At 39.0% G+C, this 23331-nt stretch overlaps 1 protein-coding gene across 2 annotated transcripts in view; it reads left to right on the top strand.

The window, feature by feature from the left end:
- Nucleotides 1-23331, top strand: part of cd276 (CD276 molecule) — a 122779-nt gene that overhangs the window by 56979 nt on the left and 42469 nt on the right. For both annotated transcript variants that reach the window (XM_061746251.1, XM_061746252.1), the window contains exon 5: nucleotides 20909-21046. In XM_061746251.1, coding sequence (XP_061602235.1) covers nucleotides 20909-21046 — 138 coding nt within the window. The remainder of the gene's footprint in view (nucleotides 1-20908; nucleotides 21047-23331) is intronic.

The following is a 23331-nucleotide window of genomic DNA, read 5'->3' on the forward strand; positions in this document are numbered from 1 at the left end:
ACAAATGGACTACCAGACATGGTCTAGGAATCAGTGGTGAAATCACTGCAATCAACTCATCCAATAGCAGATTCTCTATGTGGCCATCCATCTTGCACACTTTTGCCTCTTTCAGCTTGGCCAACGAGTGTAGGCCAGTCCAGTTTTGACTCTCAGATTGATCACTCTTACTTTCTTTTTCTTATCTTTGTTTCATTTGACAAAACCTTTATTGCTTTCTTTACTGGCTCTCCATGGTATTGGTTAGGATAATGCAGTGTTAGATGGCTTTAGCTTATACAGTATTTAGCCCCCTGATATCTTTGCCTACAGGTAAACGTTATGATGTACAGTATGCTGTGAAGCAGCTTGTATGGTTTGATTGGCAGCTGGGAGGTATTTTGGTAGCGACTTGCACAGCAAAGTTACATAGTCCTATTGCTGGTGATACAGATCCACTCAGGCTGTGCCAGAAGTGCAGTCCATCCTGTAAGAGTTTATTACCCACTAAAGTAATTTTAGAAGCATTATTTTAAGGTTGTGAGGTTCTGTTGTGTTACTTTAACAGGAGCAAAAATCGCCACCATATGAAAGGTAATTCTGCCTTACAGAGCATTACCGAAAGATTCAGAAAGTCAAAGTTTCCATTTCTCCCTATCTCCAGTCTGAAAGCTTGTAAAAACCAAAACTGATCATTTACAAAATAGTTAATTGACATGCTTTTGAAAATACTCCAACCAATTAGAAGCTAGCATAAGCCTAAACACTCAAGTACATGGCGGTTCGAGGAAACTGCAGATACACAGGGTTTCGACTACTTACCATCTGTACTGCTATGCATCCACCCATCGCACCTCCCTGACACCAGCTGGCTGCTTATAGGGGAAAATTGATTTTGTGCCATTTTTCATGTGAAAAGACCATAAGTCTGTTGCTCAGTCTGTAAGTATCTGCACTGATCTCATTTTATACAGTGTGGAGCTGCAAGGAATACTCAGTGTAAGCAAGAAAATTAACGACAACAATTAGTTGCCAACAAATTCAATAATCATTTATTAGTTGGTTACGTCATCACACGTCTGTTTGATGCTGTGAATTGGAACTTTGAACACTCCTTAAAGGAATAATGGTGTTCGTGTTTTTTTTTTTTAATGACATCAGTCACTATAACAGCTTAAAAAAATATATTTTTGTTGCTGTTTCAGCGGGTTGATACAACCTATTTTCTGATGCACTCTGTCACACGGTAGGAGTGTCCTACCTGTGAACGCACACACCTGTTTTTGCGAGCGCACAGGGACAAAACTTCACTATGAGCGATATATAGAGAGCAGAGAAAATTGTAAACGTGCAACCATAAACATGCTTTGCGTGACTGGAATATCTCAAAAATTGCTCCCTATAACTTAAAACTTTTACTTTCAGAAACCGTTTGAATTTTGGATTAACAGAAATGACAGAATAATCTAACGTTACAAATGTGTGACCATAGACTGTAAATACTTGTGTGATAAGCTGGTGGAGCTTGTTTGTGATAGTCTGTAGTCGTACTTCAGAAGTCCTGAGGGCATCGTAAAGATTCATATAGGCGAGCGAAGCTCGATTTCTCTGCTTTCCGGTCTTACTTCCCTTCAGGAGTCGCCACAGCAAATCATCTGCCTCCATCTCACCCTAATCCCCTGAGACCTCGTCTCACACCAACTGACTTAATGGTCTCTTGTTTTTGAATTTTCAAGATATCTTAAACAGTCAAGTACTCTGCCAAATTATGTTGACGGCAACAGGATGGTCATATGGGGATTTTAACTTGACCTTCCTGTATATACTTTGTGCGTGTGTGTGTGTGTGTGTGTGTGTGTGTGTGTGTGTGTGTGTGTGTGTGTGTGTGTGTGTGTGTGTGTGTGTGTGTGTGTGTGTGTGTGTGTGTGTATCCTCCTCCTAATTCTACTTTCAGTTTTTGAAATACACTGAAAGTAACTTTTTAGATCCACTGTTAAAAGTACCAAAGTATACAGTTTCAAGTGTACAGCAAATAATCTTCCAGGTATGCTATTATTTCAGCAATAATATACTTTTACTCCACTTTTTTTCTTCTTTTTTTTTATTGAGATCAATGTATGTACAATGGTACATACATCTTTATAACTATTAAAAAAAAATAGAAAGATCACTACATTCAGTGACCGTAGTGTACCAAGTATCACTAAAAGAAAATTTTAAGTCACAAAGATTTTTTTTCCTTTTTTTTTTAACCCCTCCAACACAGGAACATAAAAATAAAATAAAAATAAATGGATATAAAATTAAAGCAGGATAAGAATTAATTACACAAAAAAGAATAAAAAATAAATACATAAAAAGAAAACAGCTCACTAAACTATTACTCTAAACACCATAATGCAAATACACACCCACACATAAATAAAATTGCAAAAAGGAAAGAAAAAGTATATGAAAACACCTGAATGAATGCCAAGCACCAACAGGCCCCTCTAAGTGCATATATATATATATATATATATATATATATATATATATATATATATATATATATATATATATATATATATATATATATATATATATATATATGTGTGTGTGTGTGTGTGTGTGTGTGTGTGTGTGTGTGTGTGTGTGTGTGTGTGTGTGTGTGTGTGTGTGTGTGTGTGTGTGTGTGTGTGTGTGTGTGTGTGTGTGTGTGTGTGTGTGTGTGTGTGTGATAAAAAAACTACCATACATGCTCACACCAACGGGGGAATTTAGAGTCATCAATCAACCAAACATTTACCCGGGCGAAAACCCATGCAAGGCTGTGGTTGGTTTTCAGAGGTGGGACAAATGTTGCTTAATGTGAAGTGAGTGACCTTATAAAATATGTAGGGTTCCATCAGGTGAAAGAGCAGAGGGAGTTGGACCACTGCAGCCAACTGAAATGTGATAAATCCCCCCCTCAAAAAAAAGGCAGAAATAGCAATAATGTGCAAAATTGTAGAATTCATTGTCCTGGATGACCAGCTGCTGTCAGCAAGAGAAAATTTCAGATTTCATTGCTTGATTAAACGGTTAGTCATGGTACACCAGGCTCGGTCAGAAATGTATTTCTGAAAAGGCGCTCCCTAAACTGAATCTATAGGTATAAGTTTTAGCTATAAACTGAAAGAAAAGCAAGCAGTCAGCTTTAGAAATAAGTCACATTTCCATTACCTCTAGAATTGTGGAAAACCTAAATATTGCAAAGAAAAGCCTGCCATAGAAGCACCTAGAATTCGAAAAAAAAACTTTCAAATGTTTCAAAAACCTTTTATGCTTTCATGGGGAGGTTTTTCAGATGTGTCACTAGTACAGTTTAATAAAAAAGTGTAAAGGAAACACTTTTTCGTCTATAGCGTCACTGGACATGACATGGTCGGTCAGTTCAAAGCCATTGAAATGTAGTTACCAGCTGTTTTTGGCTTAATTTGCATGATGTGTTTGTGCTATACCACTGCTTAATCATTATGCATTACTGATTTACATAAGGGCTTTATCCCTTGAATAATAATTTGAATGATTATTTGCTGCCTTCTTCTTCTATTGACTATTTTCACAATAGTGGGAGTGGTAGTCGCAATAAATTGTCCAAAACTAAAGATGTTTCTGTCCATCTCCTTCAATGGGGAGATCTTCTCTGTCTTGCAGGACGCGATTACAGAGAGAAAGACCTTGGAGAGTTGCACTCATAAAAAGAAAAGCGCAATTCAGTGGAAACGCTGACCCCCACAACGGTACTTGTTGCAATTTCAGAAGTAACACTTTTGTTTTGCAAAAAAAGTGCAATGGAAATTCTCCTGTTTCGACCTCCAACATGACATCTGACTGACATCAGTCTGGTGCTTAAAGCCTAGGTAAATGGTATTGGTATCAGAAAGAAAAAAATGCTATCGGAACATCTCTAGCCAGGGGGTGCTCAACCACATCATATAGAAGGCAAAAAGGCAAAAACAAATAAGCAACAACTAGGAAACAAAATTGAGAAACACATTAACATCACATTAATAGCTGCTAATGTCTTCAAGCCAAAAGATCACATTATCCATTAATGCTACATTTCTCATTTCACCACTTGTTGAAAGCAAAATTATTCAGAAGCTTTCATTATCAAACAACCTTATATAATTCCCATTTCCTCTCTCCCTTCTTGACAATTTTTGTGACTCAGACATGGGCTGCTGTAAAACTCCAATATTAGAACCAGCCAGTGCATAGTACTCCAGAGTGGGTTTGAAGAATCAGAGGATTAAAGGTAGGCCAGTGTGACTTGCTACTGAGTGGAACTGTGGGTGAAACCAGATTAGCATGATGATGTGAATTGTTCTCATGGCAGACACTTTAAAATCTGTAATAATTCCAGAGGAGGTTTTTGATATTAATCCATTGCGAAGGTTTTTTTTTATTTAACAAATTCCACAGCTAATTACCTACCCCATTTCAGCAAACACAGAGGTCATGGGACCATTTTAATCCCATGAAAATGCAGATCCTTTTTTTATTTCTTCTAGCCAATTTTCTGCCTCTTTGCCAGTGTAATTTATGGCAGCTGCAGTAGATATTATGTTACTTTTTGGAGCGAAATAAAGACATTTGCCAGTATGAGTCTAAAGTTCACATGGAGATTTATAAAAAGTGAGAAGGCCACAGCCAGCAGAAGAGTGACAATGAGATGGGTGACAGGCGTAGAAGCATGAGGTAAGGAACTGTCATAAAGCTCAGTCCACTAGTCTGGCAGAATTTAGCCTTAACCGTTTACTGTTACCATGGCAATGTAACCCTATAATGCCAGATGTATCCTATTTGATTGATAAGGTTGTAGACTTCTGCACCACCCCTATAAAAAAGAAATAAATAAAACAAAGAATATTATTTCATTTCAGATTTGCAATCTACCAAAATTTAAAGTGTTGGCACTGAAGTCTAACTACAGAGTGTATGATCAGACACAGTTCAATATTTCCTCCACAATTATGCACAACCATGGATTCAAATCATGACTCAAAGTTTATGGTAATTACATTTTTATTCTTTAACAATACGCAAGGCCATGGCAGCATATTCTGGGATTAAAACCTGTATAATAAGCCCCATTTCCACTGGTGGTTTGACCTGTACGGTCGGGTACACTATTTCATGTGTTTCCATTATAAAACCGTTATAAACTGAACCAAACCGCATTGTTTCATTGCTGCTTCATTTGTAGGTCCATAGGAAAGTGGTACGGTATGGTTATGGGGGCGCTACTGGCATCACACGATACAATCCATTGATTGGTGAACAAAAAAATTTCACTGCCAACAATAAAAGCAACCCTGCATCCCGGGTGGTGGTCCGACTTGCAGTGGGAACGCTCTCCTGAATTGGCTGGACCATTCTAACCAGGCCCGGTTCTACGAGGGTGCATAAGCATGCATTGCACCCTCAGTTTATGTGTTTGCATGCTCAGTTGAAAAGACGAAAAGAAAACTGACAAGTGCGCGCGCGTTAAGCCTCATTTATGGTTCTGCGTTAAATCAACGTAGAGCTTACGCTGTAGGGTATGCGGCGACGCGCACCTACACCGTAAGCTCTGCGTTGGTGTAACGCGGAACCATAAATCAGCCTTCAGGGTACGTCACTCATCTGCGTCCAGCGTGCAGTTACTGTACCTTCACCAGCAAGACGCTGCTCTCTGCTGCTCCGTTAACACAAAGTAACGATGGATATTCGGAAGTGGTTCAAGCACAACCATGCCAGCATGTTAGACAACAGTGGTCATGAGACAGAGACTCAATCTCAACTTAACTGGACCACACAGGTTATATTTATTTTTCTTATTTATTTTTCTATGTTTTATTTTCTGTTGCTACACTGCAAAAACTCAAAATCTTACCAGGAATATTTGTCTTATTAGGGCCCGAGCACCTTCAGTGCGAAGGCCCTATTGTATCTGTAGGAATTGTTTTTCTTTCTTCTTCTGACGAAAGGAGGGCCTTTTTGCCCCCCTAAACGTGCCCAAAAAGTCACCAAATTTTGCATGCAAGTCAGGCCTGGCGAAAAATTTGATATTTAATGGTTTGCATTAATGGGCGTGGCAAAATGGCTCAACAGCGCCCCCTTGAAAACTTTGTGCCTCAAGCCCCAGAATGCGGTATGTCGTACACGCACGAAAATCGGTACACACCTGTATCATGGCGCAACTGAAAGAAAAGTCTCTTGGCGTCATGCCCGAAACCGAACAGGAAGTCGGCCATTTTGAATTAGTTGTGTCATTTTGGCGAAATTTATGCCATTCCTTCGAAAGTTAATTCAGCCCGAACCGTAACATGCACCCAAGTGTGTTATACATCAAAATGTGCGTCTCCATCCTGCGACTACACGCATTACTTTTCTCTTTCAAAAGCGTTACCGTGGCGACGCTAGACGCCAAAGAGCGCGGCCACCCTTCATCTGGTTGGTTCAGACAGAAAAAACTTTGCGCCTCAAGCCCCACAATACGGTTTGACGTACATGAACGAAAATTGGTACACTCCTGTATCATGTCGCAACTAAAAGAAAAGTCTCTTGGCGCCATGGCCGAAACCGAACAGGAAGTCAGCCATTTTGAACATTCTGAATTAATTGCGTAATTTTGGAGCAGTATATGCCATTCCTTCGAGAGTTAATTCAGCCCGAACCGTATCGTGAACCTAGATGTGTTATACATCAAAATGTGCGTCTCCATCCTGCGACTACACGCATTACTTTTCTCTTTCAAAAGTGTTACCATGGCGACGCTAGACGCCAACAAGCGGACCCCCCCCTTCATCTGATTGGTCCATATTTTATAGTTCCCCAAAAGGCACCAAATTTGGCATGCAAGCCAGGCCTGGCGATAAATTTGATCTTTCATGGTTTGCATTAATGGGCGTGGCAAAATGGCTCAACAGCGCCCCCCGGAAAACTTTGTGCCTCAAGCCCCACAATACGGTTTGACGTACATGCACGAAAATCGCTACACACCTGTATCATGTCACAACTAAAAGAAAAGTCTCTTGGCGCCATGGCCGAAACTGAACAGGAAGTCGGCCATTTTGAATAAATTGTGTCATTTTGGCGAAATTTATGCCATTCCTTCGGCAGTTAATTCAGCCCGAACCGTAACGTGCACCCAGGTGTGTTATACATCAAAATGTGCGTCTACATCCTGCGATACCACGCATTACTTTTCTCTTTCAAAAGTGTTACCGTGGCGACGCTAGACGCCAAAAGGCGCGCCCCCCCTTCATGTGATTGGTCCATATTTGATAGTTCTCCAAAAGTCACCAAATTTGGCATGCAAGCCAGGCCTGGCGATAAATTTGATATTTCATGGTTTGCATTAATGGGCGTGGCCTAACGGCTCAACAGCGCCCCCTAGAATACTTTTATCTGCCATAACTTTTGAATGGTTTGACATAGGAAGTCGTGGGTGGTGTCATGGGACTCTGTAATGAGTCCTTAAGCTTCGTTGGCCTTAATTAGCCCCGCCCCTTCTTCTGATTGGTTGTCCCGATTTCCTGCTATAACATTGGAATGGTTTGACATAGAGAGTCGTGGGTGGTGTCATCAGATTCTTTATGGAGTCCTTGACTTTCATTGGCAAGAATTAGCCCCGCCCCTTCTTCTGATTGGTTGTCCCTTTTTTCTGCTATAACTTTTTAATGGTTTGACATAGGAAGTCGTGGGTGGTGTCATGGGACTTTGTACTGAGTTCTTAAGCTTCGTTGGCCTTAATTAGCCCTGCCCCTTCTTCTGATTGGCTGTCACGATTTTCTGCTATAACTTTGGAATGGTTTAACATAGAGAGTCGTGGGTGGTGTCATGGGACTCTGTAATGAGTCCTTAAGCTTAGTTGGCTTTAATTAGCCCCGCCCCTTCTTCTGATTGGTTGTCCCGATTTTCTGCTATAACTTTGGAATGGTTTGACATAGGGAGTCGTGGGTGGGGTCATCAGATTCTTTATGGAGTCCTTGACCTTCACTGGCCTGAATTAGCCCCGCCCCTTCTTCTGATTGGTTGTCCCTTTTTTCTGCTATAACTTTTGAATGGTTTGACATAGGAAGTTGTGGGTGGTATCTTTTCTGATATGCTTATGGGGGGCGGTGGCCGTGAGTGCGAGGGCCCGTTCATTGCTGCTTGCAGCTTTAATTTCTAGTTAAAATGTCTCATTTTTAGTCAAAAAATCTCATTACACTTAAAACAAGAGTAATTACCAGAAAAATAACTTGTTATTTGACAATTTTCACCTGTTTCAAGTAAATTTTCACTTGAAATAAGTAGAAAAATCTGCCAGTGGGACAAGATTTATCTTCTCATTACAAGCAAAAAAAATCTTGTTCCACTGGCAGATTTTTCTACTTATTTCAAGTGAAAATCTACTTGAAACAGTTGAAAATTGTTGTTTTTTCCAGTGATGAGTCTTGTTTTAAGTGTAATGAGATTTTTACTAAAAATGAGCCATTTTAACTAGAAATAAGACAAATATTCTTGTTAAGATCTTGAATATTTGCAGTGTAGATTTTCTGATGGGTGAGGTAGCCCAGACAGCATCTTCTGTAGCATCTTCTTTGTTCTGCAGCGATATGACTGCAAAAATGCACTTGAAAGACACTTATATTATTGTTTGACTGGTATCATTCCACTTGAAATTATGGGAAAATGCATAATTTAGTGTTGAATAACGTGCCAGGCATGTGCACCCCCTCTGATCTGAGATGCAGCCCCAGTCATCATTTTCTAGAACCGGCCCTGATTCTAACCTTTCCGAACCGTACTGGCCCAGACCAAACCGCTCAGTGGAAACAGGGCTTTATAGACCCCTTTCTTGTTAGTAAACAGTATGATGTATTTTGCTGGACGGGGCATAGCTGGAGGCAAAACAGATCCACCATAGCCTGCAGTGCAGTGTTAGCAACCCTAAGTTAACTAGTTTTAAAAGTTATGGATACAAAATAATACTTGTAAAACTATCACCAGTTACCTAGTCTGAATACATAAGTTTACTGAATCACGAGACTGTGAGTGTGACTAAAGGAAATGAGTAACTGACCCACGATTCAATAATTACTGCTATTACCGATCCTATTTCTGATTAGCTAGCACATGCTATGTTATACAGATAACCGTAAATACATTCCTTTTAATGCTCTTGGCTGATATAAAGTGTGCATTTTTGATGATTGCCTCTCTCCAGTCTCTTTTTTGTTTTTCTTTGTTGTTGACGGGGGTTTTGTGGCTGGTATGCGATAGAATTTTAATGTGTAGCCATAAGCAATATTTCTACCATTCTGGCACCCAACAACACAACAAGACGACGTCTTAAAACTTTTACATCTAAACAGTATTGAATATTGGTATTTTTGTTCAAGTTTTCTGTTTTACCTCGAGGAAGGTTTTTATTTTTACTAAATAAAATAAGGAAAAAGTTGATGAGAGTAACAACAGTAGCAAACAAAAAGTCACAGGTAGGGCCTATATTTACAAGATGAGTAACCCGGGAGACAAGGAAATCCGCGAGCTACTCAGCCTTGGAGGCGAGGACGCAGTAACTCGGCATATGTCCGGAATCACAAAGGATGGTCCATTGTTTGAACAACTGACCACAAACAAACCAGAGCTTTGTGAGAACTAAAACCCAGCCAAAAAACGCTCATCCTGATGTTCATCCATCCTCATTATGAAAATTAAACCAGTCTGACGGCATATAAATCTTGCTGATGTAGGGATATTACGTCATTCTACACGCCCACACATCTTACGTTGTGTTATGCTGATAGCGCTTCCCCACTCGCCTTTTTTATTGCCCAACGTCAACAGGCGTTCATCATCCAGCGACGGTAGTAGGATTTAATCTAAAAACACCCTCTGAGAAGCAACTGAGATCAGACTGATATTAAAAAACTCTTGTCATTCAATCGTAGTTGAGCATTTACACGGTCACCAACATTGGTGTGAGCTTGTTTGTTATCCCAGTAAATCACTAATTCATGTTTTTCCCCTGCTTTCTCTGGTTATTTGGTTGCCTTCTTAAGGCTGAGGTATGGTTCTGCGTCACACCGACGCAGAGCACACGCCGCAGCCGTGACGCTGTGCTGAACCCTTCTGACTTCTCCGTCTCTCCATTTGGTCGCGGTGCAGTACCCCCAGCGGCCACTAGTTAGCGATCTTTTTCTGAATGGTTTATCCGACTTTTTCCGGTCACAGTAAATCAAAGAAATAAGGACAACTATTGTGCAAAAAACAAAAACAAAAAAAATCACACATAAACGAAGAAAAGAGCCCTGGAAGTTCACTACTGATTCAAACCGGAAACCGGAAATGCTTCGCTTTCAAACGAACCAATCACAGCCCTCTCGGTCTGCGAGTGGACGGCGTCTCCTCGACGCGTAGTTACAATTTTCAGGAGGTGCACGTCAGAGACGGCGCAGGTGACGGCGTGTCCTCTGCGTCGACGAAAACCAGACGCCGTAGGCACGGCGCCATTTTGACGCAGAAGCATAATTCAGCCTTTACTCCACTCCGTTCAACCTCGACTTACCCTCTAACTCATTCACTTTACCCTTGTACCCTCTATCACCTACCCCACCACCACCAGATGGCTTTTATAGTTCTCCTACTGAGACAAAAGGAAGCCCGCTAGCAACTTTATTCTCATAAATGAAGAGTCATTTCTCTGTTTTAATGTGAAAGTCTGCACATCACCCATTCGTGTTCGCCACAAGCCCAAAGCGTCAAGGGAAGGGCAATAATGTCAGACAATTTGTGTAAGTAAATGAGCGCTATGCCGTCCTGGAGATGAGCGCATTACCTCTCTGCATGCCAATAAGATATTTATTGAAATGCAAAAAAAGAAGAAGACAGAGCAAATATGCTGAGAGGATGGAAACCTGTCACTATCGATCTCAGTTTGTCAAGTTTTTCCTTTATAAATCCTTTCCCAGTGAGAAGACATGTTCATTGTAAGAACAGCTGCTGTGAACATCTGCTGTGAACAGCTGAGGAGCAGTTGTTCTGCCATTTTGATGAATTCCTTGATAATGAAGGATCATAAGTAAAACAAAAGCTGAGACAAATTCAAACTCATTCATTCAAGATAATCCCAATATTCACGCCCATGCTTTTTCATTCTGCTTAATCCATGTCCTCTGATAAGAAGTCCTTATCCTTTTCCATGTGCCTTGTTGTTATTGTTGGCAATTAGCTACTCAGAAACTGAAAAAGACATTTAAATCACCAAAGTCTGAATCTCGTTGCACCCTCTAAGGTAATGTGTCCACCGAATTAAATTTAAAGTGGACCTATTATGAAAAACATATTTTTTCTTGCTTTAACATATATAACGTGGTCTCCCCTCAGCCTGCCAACTCAGAGAAGGAGGAAAGCAACCAAATTCTGCAGTGTCTGTACAGCCGCCCGGATGATCCGTCCAGTGTGATGTGGATCTACGAGCCGTTCAGATTCTGCTCCCGCCGTTACATAACGAAAATGCGATTTGCATCGGTTGGCCTCCGACGTGTGAAACCACGCCCACAACTAACTCCGCCGGCCGGAGCTTCCGCCATTTTTCCCTAGCGGTGTATCGCGTCATTCAAGTAGCCAATCAGCACAGAGCCTCATTATCATAGCCCCGCCCACTCAGAATCCCGCATAGATAATGAGGTTAGAAAATGGGAAGATAAAGACATGGAATTTCTAATTTATTTAGCAAAAACAATCAAAAGCTTGTTTTTAAGACATTCAAGGCCTGTTTAAAATAGGTATTAGATGCCATAATAGGTTCCCTTTAAGTATGACGGATGTTTGTTTCGTTTTTTTCTCTCACATTTTAGTTTTTCTTTGATTTTATTCTTTGTCTTACATTATTGTCTGAATGGAGGTCTTGCATTCTTCCATGTAACTCATTGTTAGAGCAATTTTTTTGTAGTTGTTGGCCATCGCTCTGTGGTTTTGAGGGTTGAATATGTCCTCTAGTAGGGATCGGCTCTGCCTAGCCTGTGGGAAAGCCCTATGCCCAGCTCACTCCTCTGTGATCAACACTTCTCTTCTTCAGGTCCCCCTTCTTTCTTCCTTCATTTTTGCAGCTTGCAGGCTAAGGCCAAGGTGTTCATCCTGACAATGAAAGAAAAAACTAATTGACTCTTCCTCTCTTCTTCCTCATCTTTTCCAGAATGAGCCTTGAGGCAATTCTTAGCCCGAAGCCGTTTTTCTGTCGAGGGACATTATTCTCCTTTGGTCCCAACTTAAGAGGCTAGGCAGGTAAAACTGGGGTGACAGTTTGAGAGAAAGCAGCTTTGATCTTCACTGTCTTCGTGTCGCAGAACCAAGATGACAGGAAAGGGAATCATAGGTAGCACTTTATTCCACCAAAGGTGCCGAAGAGAATACACTACAGGCTTGTAAAAAATGCCGGCAAATCTTGGCTCTCACATTCACTGAAGCCCAAACAAAACCTAAGCTGGCCCCTTGTGAGTCCCCTATAGTATCTTCCAGAGACTAAGGGAGCTTCATTTCTCACTAGCGATGCACCCTGTGTCGGAAGCTCCATATGGACGTAGTGTTTTATCATACTCTTGTTTGCCCCCATTAAATATCTATTTATACTCTTTTGTGGCCTCTCATGGATCACAAAACATCCCCACCTGTGTAAGTAGTAATTGCTGAGGGCATTCCCTAGGTGTGCAGGTTTATGTGATTCATCCTATGCATATTAGATGTCACAAATATAGACTTGTAGCATCATATTTTATCTTTTAGTTTTTTATTTAATTTAGTCATTTTTTAATAAAGAAAGTGATCTATGAAAGTACTGCAAGGGGTGGACAGAGAAGGGCATGACATTACGTGTAAAATGCAACAGAGAAAATTACAACTAGAGGTGGGTGCAATTCATCGATGTGTCGATGCATCGCGATGCGTCACGTGACGATTTGGAATCGATTAATTAAAAAAAAAAATAATAAAAAAATAAATACATTTTTTTTTTTAAGTTATCCTATCCAGATTCCAGACTGAATAAGCTGCTGAATCATTTCATTTTCAAGAATGCACATTTCTTATTGTTCACTTGAAATATGGCAGATATGTTTACACTAAATACATTTGATGGAAGTACATATCTTGTTTACTTGAATTAATGAACTCATTAAATTCAGGGCTTGACCGTTTTCCGCCAATAGAGGGGGCTCTCATGCAAGTGCAACTTTCACTGGTCAAAGTTAAGTAAGTCAAAGAGCAAATGTTTACATAGTCATAAAATAAATTATTTTGTGTCTTTGAAAAATACATGTCAAATGTTCAAAAAACCTTGTTATTTACTTAATGAGTGTTGTTAGAGGAACTGAGTTAATTGATTGGCTATTTATTTACAAATGTAGCCACAGATGAAGACAAAATCAATCTTGTATGGAAAAAAGCATTAAAAATCACAATAATCGAAGAATCGTGGCACCAATAATCGAATCGAATCGACAATCGTTATAATCGAAGAATCGAAGCTCCAATAATCGAAATCGAATCGAATCGTGAGGTACCCTTGTTTGCACACCCCTAATTACAACCTCCCTCTTTTTTGTAGCTTAAAAAAACTGCAGGCGTCTCCACAAAATAGTTCATAAACCGTTTTGTAAAACGATATGATATGTGGAATTTTAATTACACCAATCAGCTACAGTATATGTTGAAAACCATTTGCCTCATGGACTGCAAGTCTCCCTGAGACAATCAATTGCACAAGAACTGTAACACATCAGGGCATGAAAACGGGACCTGGAGGTGTGGGTTGATACCACTTGGTCGTTGACGGTACATCCTGTGCAGTGTCAGTGAACACACTTGTTTCAGTGTAGGAGAGGAGTTCTCCCTCTGGAGTTTAGGGTGGCTCAAAGTGTTCGTTCTTATGTTTCTGGTTTCTTCCCTCAGCTGCTGGAATGAGGAAGGCTGTTGGTTTCAGGTTGTGTGATTGCCAGGAGGAGTTGAGCTTAATTTTAAACAGCATTTGGATGCTTTGCAAATGCCACATATTTCCCACAGGCAACTTCATTGTACAAGATGAATAACATGTGTGGTTCTTGACTACAACACACTCTTTTTGTAAAATAGTAATTTTCAAATTTTTTATGACCACAACATTATCAAATTCGATTGGAAATGTGTGTTTTTGACAATGGCAAAATAAAGTACTAAGAAAGTATTCACCTTAAATAATTGCATGTCTGTATAGCCTTACTTGGACATATTTTACACAGAAGAATAGAAAACATCTGCTTCTAACATTAGCAAAAGTGGAAGTCAAAGAATAAAGGGTTCTTATATATTATTGTTTCGAATGAAAATATCTGGAATTTGACCACGATATATATGTGTTGTCAGGCTATATTGAACATTGAACATCATGGAAGACACTGAGGGCCAGAAGTAGCTTGATTGGGAGAGGTTTCTGGGGACCAGGCAGTTATTTGTCTCATAAAACATACAGTGTTGGTCGTTGTAACTTTAAGATGCAGACATTTTTAAAATTGACTTATCATCGCTGCTCACCGCAGGTAAGACACCAATACTTCACACTTTTGCACTTTAAAACAGGAATCTCTTTGAGGTTAAAAATCATACACATGATGTGAAACAGACAAGTTTGTTATAACTGGACCAAAACTAAATTAAGAAACAAATGTGTCAGTGTCTTCGAATTGCATATATACAAAGGATCTCTTAATATTCATAGGTCATGTTTATAGCTGCTGAAATGGACACTGAACAAAGCTGCAGAAATGCTGCTTTTGTAACTTTGTAACATTTTTCTACTTTGTTCTTTTTTCTCTCTTTTTTCCCTATTTTGTTATGGAAGAGTAAACATGCGGGAAACTTTACAGGAATCTTTAATTCCCTTCCGGTCTGGTCAAATATTATTGCATGAAGTATTATAATTAAGCTAAAGTACCCACAGTTGCAGTCAGAATTGAACAAACATGTTTTTTTCCTCTTACATAATAAGGAACCATCCACTTACAATATCATTTATGGTTTGGAAGAAAGAAAAAAAAACTACTGAAAGTTCTGAAAAAAGTATGGAATTTGCTGCATGTATTTGTGATATTGCTTTCCACAAAAATGTTAACAGGATGTATACATTTCTGAATGTTTGTGCTAATGAATGCTATTTATTCAGTTTGTATAGAAAATACCAAGTTTATGAAGTGAAGTTTGTCCTATTTAGTGCAGCTTTCAATCCTGCAGGCTCTGGGCAATTTGACAGTGAAACCCTAAGCACTCCATCCTTACCCTTGCACAGGGAGGAAAGAGGGGGGAGAAAGAGAGGATAGGTAAACAGAGCCATTAGAGACAAATCTATTTCTGAAGAAAACAAAATCACATCATCAAACAAGAGAAAAAGAAAAATATGATGCTGCAGCCCTTTGGGCCTCAGTGTTGCAATGATAGCCGACTATGGCATTTGTCTTTATCAGCCTGCCCCGAGGGAGGGAGAGAGTGGTGAGAAGGTGTGAGAGAAACGAGAATGAGAGAGACCACAAAAACAAAGAGCCTTGTGCTTCCTTTACTCAACACGGGAAAGCACTTTTTAAAAAACTTTTTCTGACTTCACAATATGTGAGCATCCCGTATATGATTAGCCCTTTTTTACGTACACGCGTCGTGTTTGGCTGCTCGTGGTTGTCAGATGCTTATTCCTTAAATATAGCAGAGTGAGGAGCTCAGTGGACAGAGACCCACAGCCTCATCAGTCATGAAAGGCCGCGGGAGGCTTATGCAGTTTCATCAAGATGACAAGATTGACTTTCCAGATTTTATCCTTTCTCCGTGACATTTGGTTGTTTATCGAGCTTTGTTGTTGCAGAACCAACAAGTCTGTTTAATGCCTTGAAATAAATATATACAGCTAAAAAACACCTTAAAATGCACTTATATACCCAGAAGATGAATAAAGTTCAAACATGTAATCAGTTTTATCGTATTATTTTTGCACATATGTAGAACGCATTCATCATCTGCCTCTGCAATAATATTTGGATGTCACCATGGTTACTTATCAAGTAAGACGTAATCATGTTAATAACAGACAGACAGACAGACAGACGGACAGATAGTGATGCTGGTGCCACGTTGATGATGTCAACATATTAATGTGTTCCTTCACTCAAGACACTGATGTTAAGGTGTAATGATTACCATCTTTAACCTTTTAATTTAGCCTGCCGCCATGTTAATTTTTGTTAAACAGCTCTGAGCTCAAATATTTGTCCACAACGTCAGAGATGCACCACTTTCAAAATCTGATTTGAAGATCTCATTTGAGGAACATTTAAAGGGTGAATGTCTGCGGAAATTCATAGCAATCCACTCAGTAGTTCCTGAGAAGTCAGGGGCAATTGAGCTACTCCCTAAAGTAATTAAGATTCATTGTTAGAGAATGAGAAATGTCACGGCAGTCCATCTAATAGTTGTTGAATGGTGGAATGATGGGCTGACCAAATTAGTCTTAGTAACACCCCCCACCCCACCACCACACACACACACACACACACACACACACACACACACACACACACACACACACACACACACACACACACATTAGGGGCCACTTCCACACTCCCACCATAGCAAACTGGTCTGAACCATCTGAGGATGGAGGATGCTTCAGTTTGCCTTCCACAGTATCTTGGCTGAGTTGTATAACAATCTATCTGCTAAGGTGATGCCAAGTTCTTCCAGACGCTTCACCATTATGTCTCTTTTTTTTTTAATCCTCCCACTGTTCATTTTGAAAGCCCCAGCGAAATGTTGATGTGTCTGATATCATTCTTTTTTTGCCTGCTGACCAGGTTTAATTTCTCCTCATTAGTCTCCTTGGATACGTAATTGTCTGGTGTAGTGCTACTGTTTTCTTAAAGCTATACAGTTAGAAAAATGTATGCTGATATAAACTGCATACAGATGTGCAAAATTTAGTAACCCTGTAATCCTATGTTTTTATTTCTGTGTGTGTAAAATAATAAGAAAAAAAAAGACAAAAAAAGTGTCCTACTATTAGAAAAATCAGTCGAACAGCTACCTATCATTTTTTCCTCTGCTATTATCTACACTACCGGTCAAGTTTTAGAACAGCCCAATTGTTCCACTTTGTTACTGAAATGTATTCATTGTCTCATTATATTCTGAAATGAAAGCAGGGCATGAACAATTGACTTTAAAAAATAAAATCATGGAATCAAAATGCATTTTGAACTTTTGACTCGACAAAGTAGCCACCTTTGGCAGAAATAACAGCTGAATACACTCATTCTTTGACATTCTTTCTAAGTGGAAATCAAATATTTTGAAAGTTTGTTCCAACTCTATTGTAGAAGTCTATTTTATAAATGTTTCATTTTTGCAGGTTGCTTTTATTTCAGTCTTCTGTTCAGCTCAAAGCAAACCACCAATGGGGTTCTAGTCTGAAGACTGAGCTGGCCACCTGGCCATCTTGTTCTTTTTTTCCTTACATAGATCTGGCATAGCTTGGAGTTGTGTTTTAGGTCATCATCTTGCTGTAGGATGAACCCCTGACCAACTAGGTGCATAAAAGAGGGAACTGCATGGTGTATCAGAATGCCGTGGTAGCCGTTTTGGTTCAGGGTGCCTCTCACTAACCTTGCTGGATCCAGGGTCTAAACGCCAAGACCTTCACGCTTCCTCTTCCATGGTTGACAGTTGATGTCACGCATTGATCTACAGGACTGTCTCAGAAAATTAGAATATTGTGTAAGTCCTTTATTTTCTGTAATGCAATTTAAAAAAAACAAAAATGTCATACATTCTGGATTAATTACAAATCAACTGAAATATTGCAAGCCTTTTATTATTTTAATATTAAGATTAAGATTCCCAGAATATTCGAATTTTTTGAGATAGGATATTTGAGTTTTTTCTCCATGATCACCAATATTAAAATAATAAAAGGCTTGCAATATTTCAATTGATTTTGAATGAATCCAGAATGTATTACATTTTTGCATTACAGAAAATAAAGGACTTTATCACAAAATTCTAATTTTCTGAGACAGTCCTGTATACTTCTGAAATGTACATTATTTTTTTTATTTTTGGGTAACCTTGCCTTATTTTAAAACTTTTGGGAGTTCTGCACTCATTGGACTTGAATGACTTGAATTTTAAGAAAGACATTTAAAAAAAAGAATGTAATAAAAAAAACTCATCATGTGGGCAACACTAAATTCACCCATGATCTAACAACTTGTAGATTAATTTGTTTGTTTGTCTGTTTTTCAGTATTCTGGTGAAGATTTTGTCTTTATCATCATTGGCCTGTTGCACGGCCCAATTTCAACTTTTCAAGTTTTAAACAGATGGTTTCACTTTTGCCTCCAGAATACAGTGCTATGCAGAATAATTCATAATGGACTTATTATGACTGTGAGGTGCCTTGTGTTTCTCTTAGCTTCTCTAAAACCTTTGCGTATGTCTTGTTCTCTTAGCATTATGTTAACATACCTGAATGTGCAAGTCAAAACCTCTGCTTTTATAGATGTCTGCAGTAAAGACCGAACGATTTGTGATTTTTGTCTGAGGTTATATTTGCCTAATACTAAGACCCACTAGTTTGTAACGTAAGATCGTTGTATGGTGTTTTGAACACCATTGCAATGTTGTTGGCCCGTGCATCTAGGAAATGTCTCACCCACCACTAGAAGTCTGTTTTTTACTTGAAGGAAAGTTTCAACAAGAATATTTGAGCAGCTCTATGTGTGTTGGCCTCAATCATTCTTATTTTTTCAGAAGCTTAATTTTATCTTATATCCTGCTAGTTTTTGGGCCATGATGGTGAGCTACCCTTTAATATTCTTGAATTGAGTCACCGATGTTTAGTACCTTTCAGTAGTGCACTGTGAATATACATAAAACATGTGCGAGAAAATTTGTCTTCGGAATTTGCATTTAATTTATTTATTGCTTATATGCAAGATATGGTCAAACAAGACTACATGACGTTCCTTTTTTATTTATGGTGATTATGTTATACTATTTATAGCCACTCCAGGTGGCCTGGTAGTTGTTCCCTTGCAGTGGGGTCCTCTGTTGGATTCCCGGCTGTGCGATGTTTGCTTCTTCTCGCTGGGCTTCCAGGGTTGTGTCAGGAAGGGCGTCTAGCATAGAAGACCTTGCCAAATCTGTGTGTGACTTCAAGCGTGGGTTCAGTTGGCTGCACTGACTCTGCAGGGTTCATGTTTACGTTGTAGTGTACTTCCAGTGTCCAGATCAGCTACATTTGTCCATGTAACAACACTATCATCATGTTCAAATTTTAGCTTCAGGTTAAACTCTAAATGTTGTACTTTTGGTAGTACTGTGTTAAATTGGAGCTATGCTAACCACATGATAACCTACAACCAGAGCTGGGTAGTAACGAGTTACATTTACTCCATTACAATTACTTGAGTATGTTTTGGGAAATGTTGTACTTTTAGGAGTAGTTTTGAATCACTATACTTTTTACTTTTACTTGGGTAGATTTGTGAAGAAGAAACTGTTACTCTTACTCCGCTACATTAGGGTACATTGAGCTTGTTACTTTTCTTTTATCCGCGTACGCGTCAATCTCATGACATCACTGAGTGATTCTTTGGGAAAAATGTTTGTTTTTGCATGTTTTGTCACATTTACACACACACAAACACACACAGTTTATATGAGTTCATGTTGTTCTAGTTCTGCCTGGTTAAAAAATAAAAGTACAAAGGCTTGAAATTTTGTGCTACTTGTGCTGAGCTTAATTATTCTGTTATTATTTTATTTATTTTATTATTTATTAAAGTACTTGAATTTACTTCAAGATTATTTTAATTTAAGCTATTTTTTATTAATTTTAATAAATTGTATTATTTTATTGATTTAATTTGCCTGAAGATGATTATTTTGTACTTTTGTCTGTTCGAATGGGTGTGTTAAAAAAAAAAAAAATCAGACGTTACTCAACAGTTACTCAGTACTTGAGTAGTTTTTTCACCAAGTACTTTTTTACTTTTACTCAAGTAATTATTTGGATGACTACTTTTTACTTCTACTTGAGTCATATCATTCTGAAGTAACAGTACTTTTACTTGAGTACAATTTTTGGCTACTCTACCCAGCTCTGCCTACAACGCAATTGGCCCACTACCATCAGGTTTCTTTTTTACACACACAAAACAAGTCGCTACTAACTTCTGCACATCACTGTATAAAGCTATTCCGCGCATTTTATGAAAGTGAACTGCTCGTACAAGTTATTTTAACATCGAATTAGTTATTTACGATAACAATAATAACAAACTTGAGGATATTAAGAAGTTGGACAGTTTTAAACCAAAAGTGTCAGAACCTCTGACATGTGACTAATGTGTAGCAGAAGGTACGGGTATGTGATAGTTAGTGCCGACATCCTGTGAAAACTGAGCCAATGCTTTTTGAGTGAAATCAACACTTGTGTCTTGTGTAAATGGTAAGCTATCTGCCATCTGGACACTACTGAAGTACTCTTAATTGGGTACTAGTAAAAAAGCTCTACTCTGTTCATATCAAACAAAGGTTGGTACTCATTTGTGTTTTCTCTGGCAGTCCCACTGTTTCTGAAAGTCAAGCCTATTAAGGAACGGGTGTAACAATACTGACAATGATAGCAATAGTCATTATCAGTGTCATCATGCTGGGCTTTACTAGTCCAGCAGTCTGGAGTATTTGCAATTTTCATGACAAGAAAACTCTTAAAAGCAGAATTGCCAAATGGCAAAATAATGGTGACGGATGCTGTGGTGACAGTTTCACTCTTATTTTAGCTTTGCAAGAGTGAATAATGAGATTCTCTCTTCTTTTTCCCATCTCCCTCCCTCTGCCCTTTCTGCTTCAGGTCAGAACATCGCATTCCCCCCGGTGGCTCTCTGGGTAACTGTCAGCTTGGCCGTGTGTCTGCTGGTGCTGCTCATTGCTCTGGCTGCTGTTTGCCGCAGGAAGATCAAGGAGAGCTGCGAGGAGGCCAGGAGAGAAGGTAAGAGAGAAAAAAACTAGGTACATACCCTACCCTTTTATTTTCTCACAGCTCATTGATGATGACTCCCTTGAAATTCTGCATTGAATTTTCAGTGTTGGATTAAAGCATTTTTTGGGGATTTTTTTTTTTTTTTTTTGCCTTGAGGAGCAATATAAGCCATGCATATCAGAGCAATGGAAACTTTGAAGCTTTATGCAAGAAAAGAAAAGCTAATAGAGCAATAAAACAATTTACTGTTTTATTGAACTTTGTTGGCCTTCTGCATACAGTGTTCAAGGGCTTGCTAAATAATGAATTTTAACATATTATGCCCTCAGGCCCTTTCAACCTTTCTCAAGGCATTCATTATATAGAGGATGACTCCTTAAATTCCTCACATAATGGCCCCGTAAATGAAATGCAGTGTGTTGCCGACATTATTGGGAGGCACAATGAGATTAAAAAAAAAAAAAGATAGAGCAGAAAGCGGTGATGAGATGTTAACTGCTCAAGAAACTTTGAGGCTCCAGAGGGAGTTTTGCTGCATTTATATAGGCAGGATCTTGGGACATATCTTTGGCAGAGGAGAACATCATTACTCGTGTCCAGTAATTAGTGTTGTGAAATAGCTCAGTATCACTGCAAGAGCAAAGAGAAAAAAAAGTTTTTGAATTGAGATAGATAGTGAAAAGCCACCAGCTCTGCTGTAATGAGATCTGCTCAGAGTGGAGGAGACATTTAAATAAAGGTCAGCCAGAGTCTGTAGCAGGGCCCAGAGGTTTAAAAATAAATATGGAAGTGACACAGACTCAGAGAAAAGAGTAAATAGCTGAATGGAACATATGAAAACAAATGGAAAGAGAAAAATATAATGCAGTTCTTCCCACGGGCAAAGGCCTCTGAGCGTCGCGGGGCCCTTTTCTTCAATTGGTTCAATGAGGACCAGCCTGTCTCGCCTGCAGCCCTGACACTTAAGGCAGAATTATTATTATTAACTTTTTTTTTTTTCCAGTGGTCACCCACTGTTTGACGTATTGAAATGTTAAAGCTCATTTCGTCTTCTTCTAGCACGCTTCCGTCTTCAGGCTTTTGTGAACACACAACTGAGGGAGTGAGAACGCTGACTTCCTCACATATCACGCAGTCTGAGATGATAGTATCTGAATACTAGGGGTGTAACAATATATCGTGCCACGAAATTTTGCGATACAAAAATGTCACAATACGTGTCGTGGAGGTGACAAAGTGTATCGCGATATTGGGTTATTAATATTAATCTATTGTGTTGACTAGTAACGCGCATCCGACCGCGGCCGCGACCGGACCGCGCAGACCAAAATCTTCCTCCGCTCAGAAGAAACTAGTCCCGTTTTGAGGTCTGAACCTTTACTTATGTAAGTCTGGTGTAGAGTTAAGTCTTACCTTATTAAATTAAACCTTTTTGGGGTCGTGAGTAGGATAAACACGGAGACAACTTCTGCTGAGTTCGAGTGTACTTTAATGTCCCTCAACAGTGTAGGATTTTAGAACATCAACACAGCACCTAGGGCCGTACTGTGGCGTATCACTCCGCCCAATCTAAAACAGACTAATCACTACAGATAAACTGACTAGTGTCATTATAGTCCCTGATTTACATCAGAATATAAAGAATATATTTATAAAATAATGAACCCTGAATTAACAAAATAACCTTCTTAACAAAAATAAATCTCTTACACTTATAAGGTGAGCATGAATCAATCTTTTTTATGATGTAAAATTGTATGTATTTATTTACTTGTAATTATTTATTTAATTTTAGTTGTTACATTTCTGGAAAAGAAAAAAGTCAAATCATACATGAGAGAAACTATTCAGTTTGTGGCAAAATATTTTTACTGTATGAAACTGAAGATCATAATGCAAACCTGACATTTACTTTTAGTTCAGTTTGTGGAAAATGGTTGGCCTGGCTTTCTCTTTAAAACTTAAACAGTTATAAAGCATTATAAACTGTAACAATAGGGCAAACGGACAGTATTGTTTTGTATTTTGTGTCTTTCAAATAAAAGACAATTTCCTCATGACTACCTCATTCAAGGTTGTTAAAAAAATACTGCTAAATCGTATCGTATCGTTATCGTGACTTCAATATCGTGTATCGTACCGTATCGTGAGATTAGTGTATCGTTACACCCCTAATGAATACTGAAGTGAAGAGATTTAAAGTAGAATTTCTGTGTGCCACAACTTTTTGGGGGGGGCAGGAAACAGAGATGTGCAACCTAATTGTGGTTGTCTTATCTTTTAATGGCGTTCTT

The sequence above is a fragment of the Cololabis saira genome, chromosome 2 (genome assembly GCF_033807715.1).
Source record: "Cololabis saira isolate AMF1-May2022 chromosome 2, fColSai1.1, whole genome shotgun sequence".
NCBI lineage: Eukaryota > Metazoa > Chordata > Actinopteri > Beloniformes > Belonidae > Cololabis > Cololabis saira.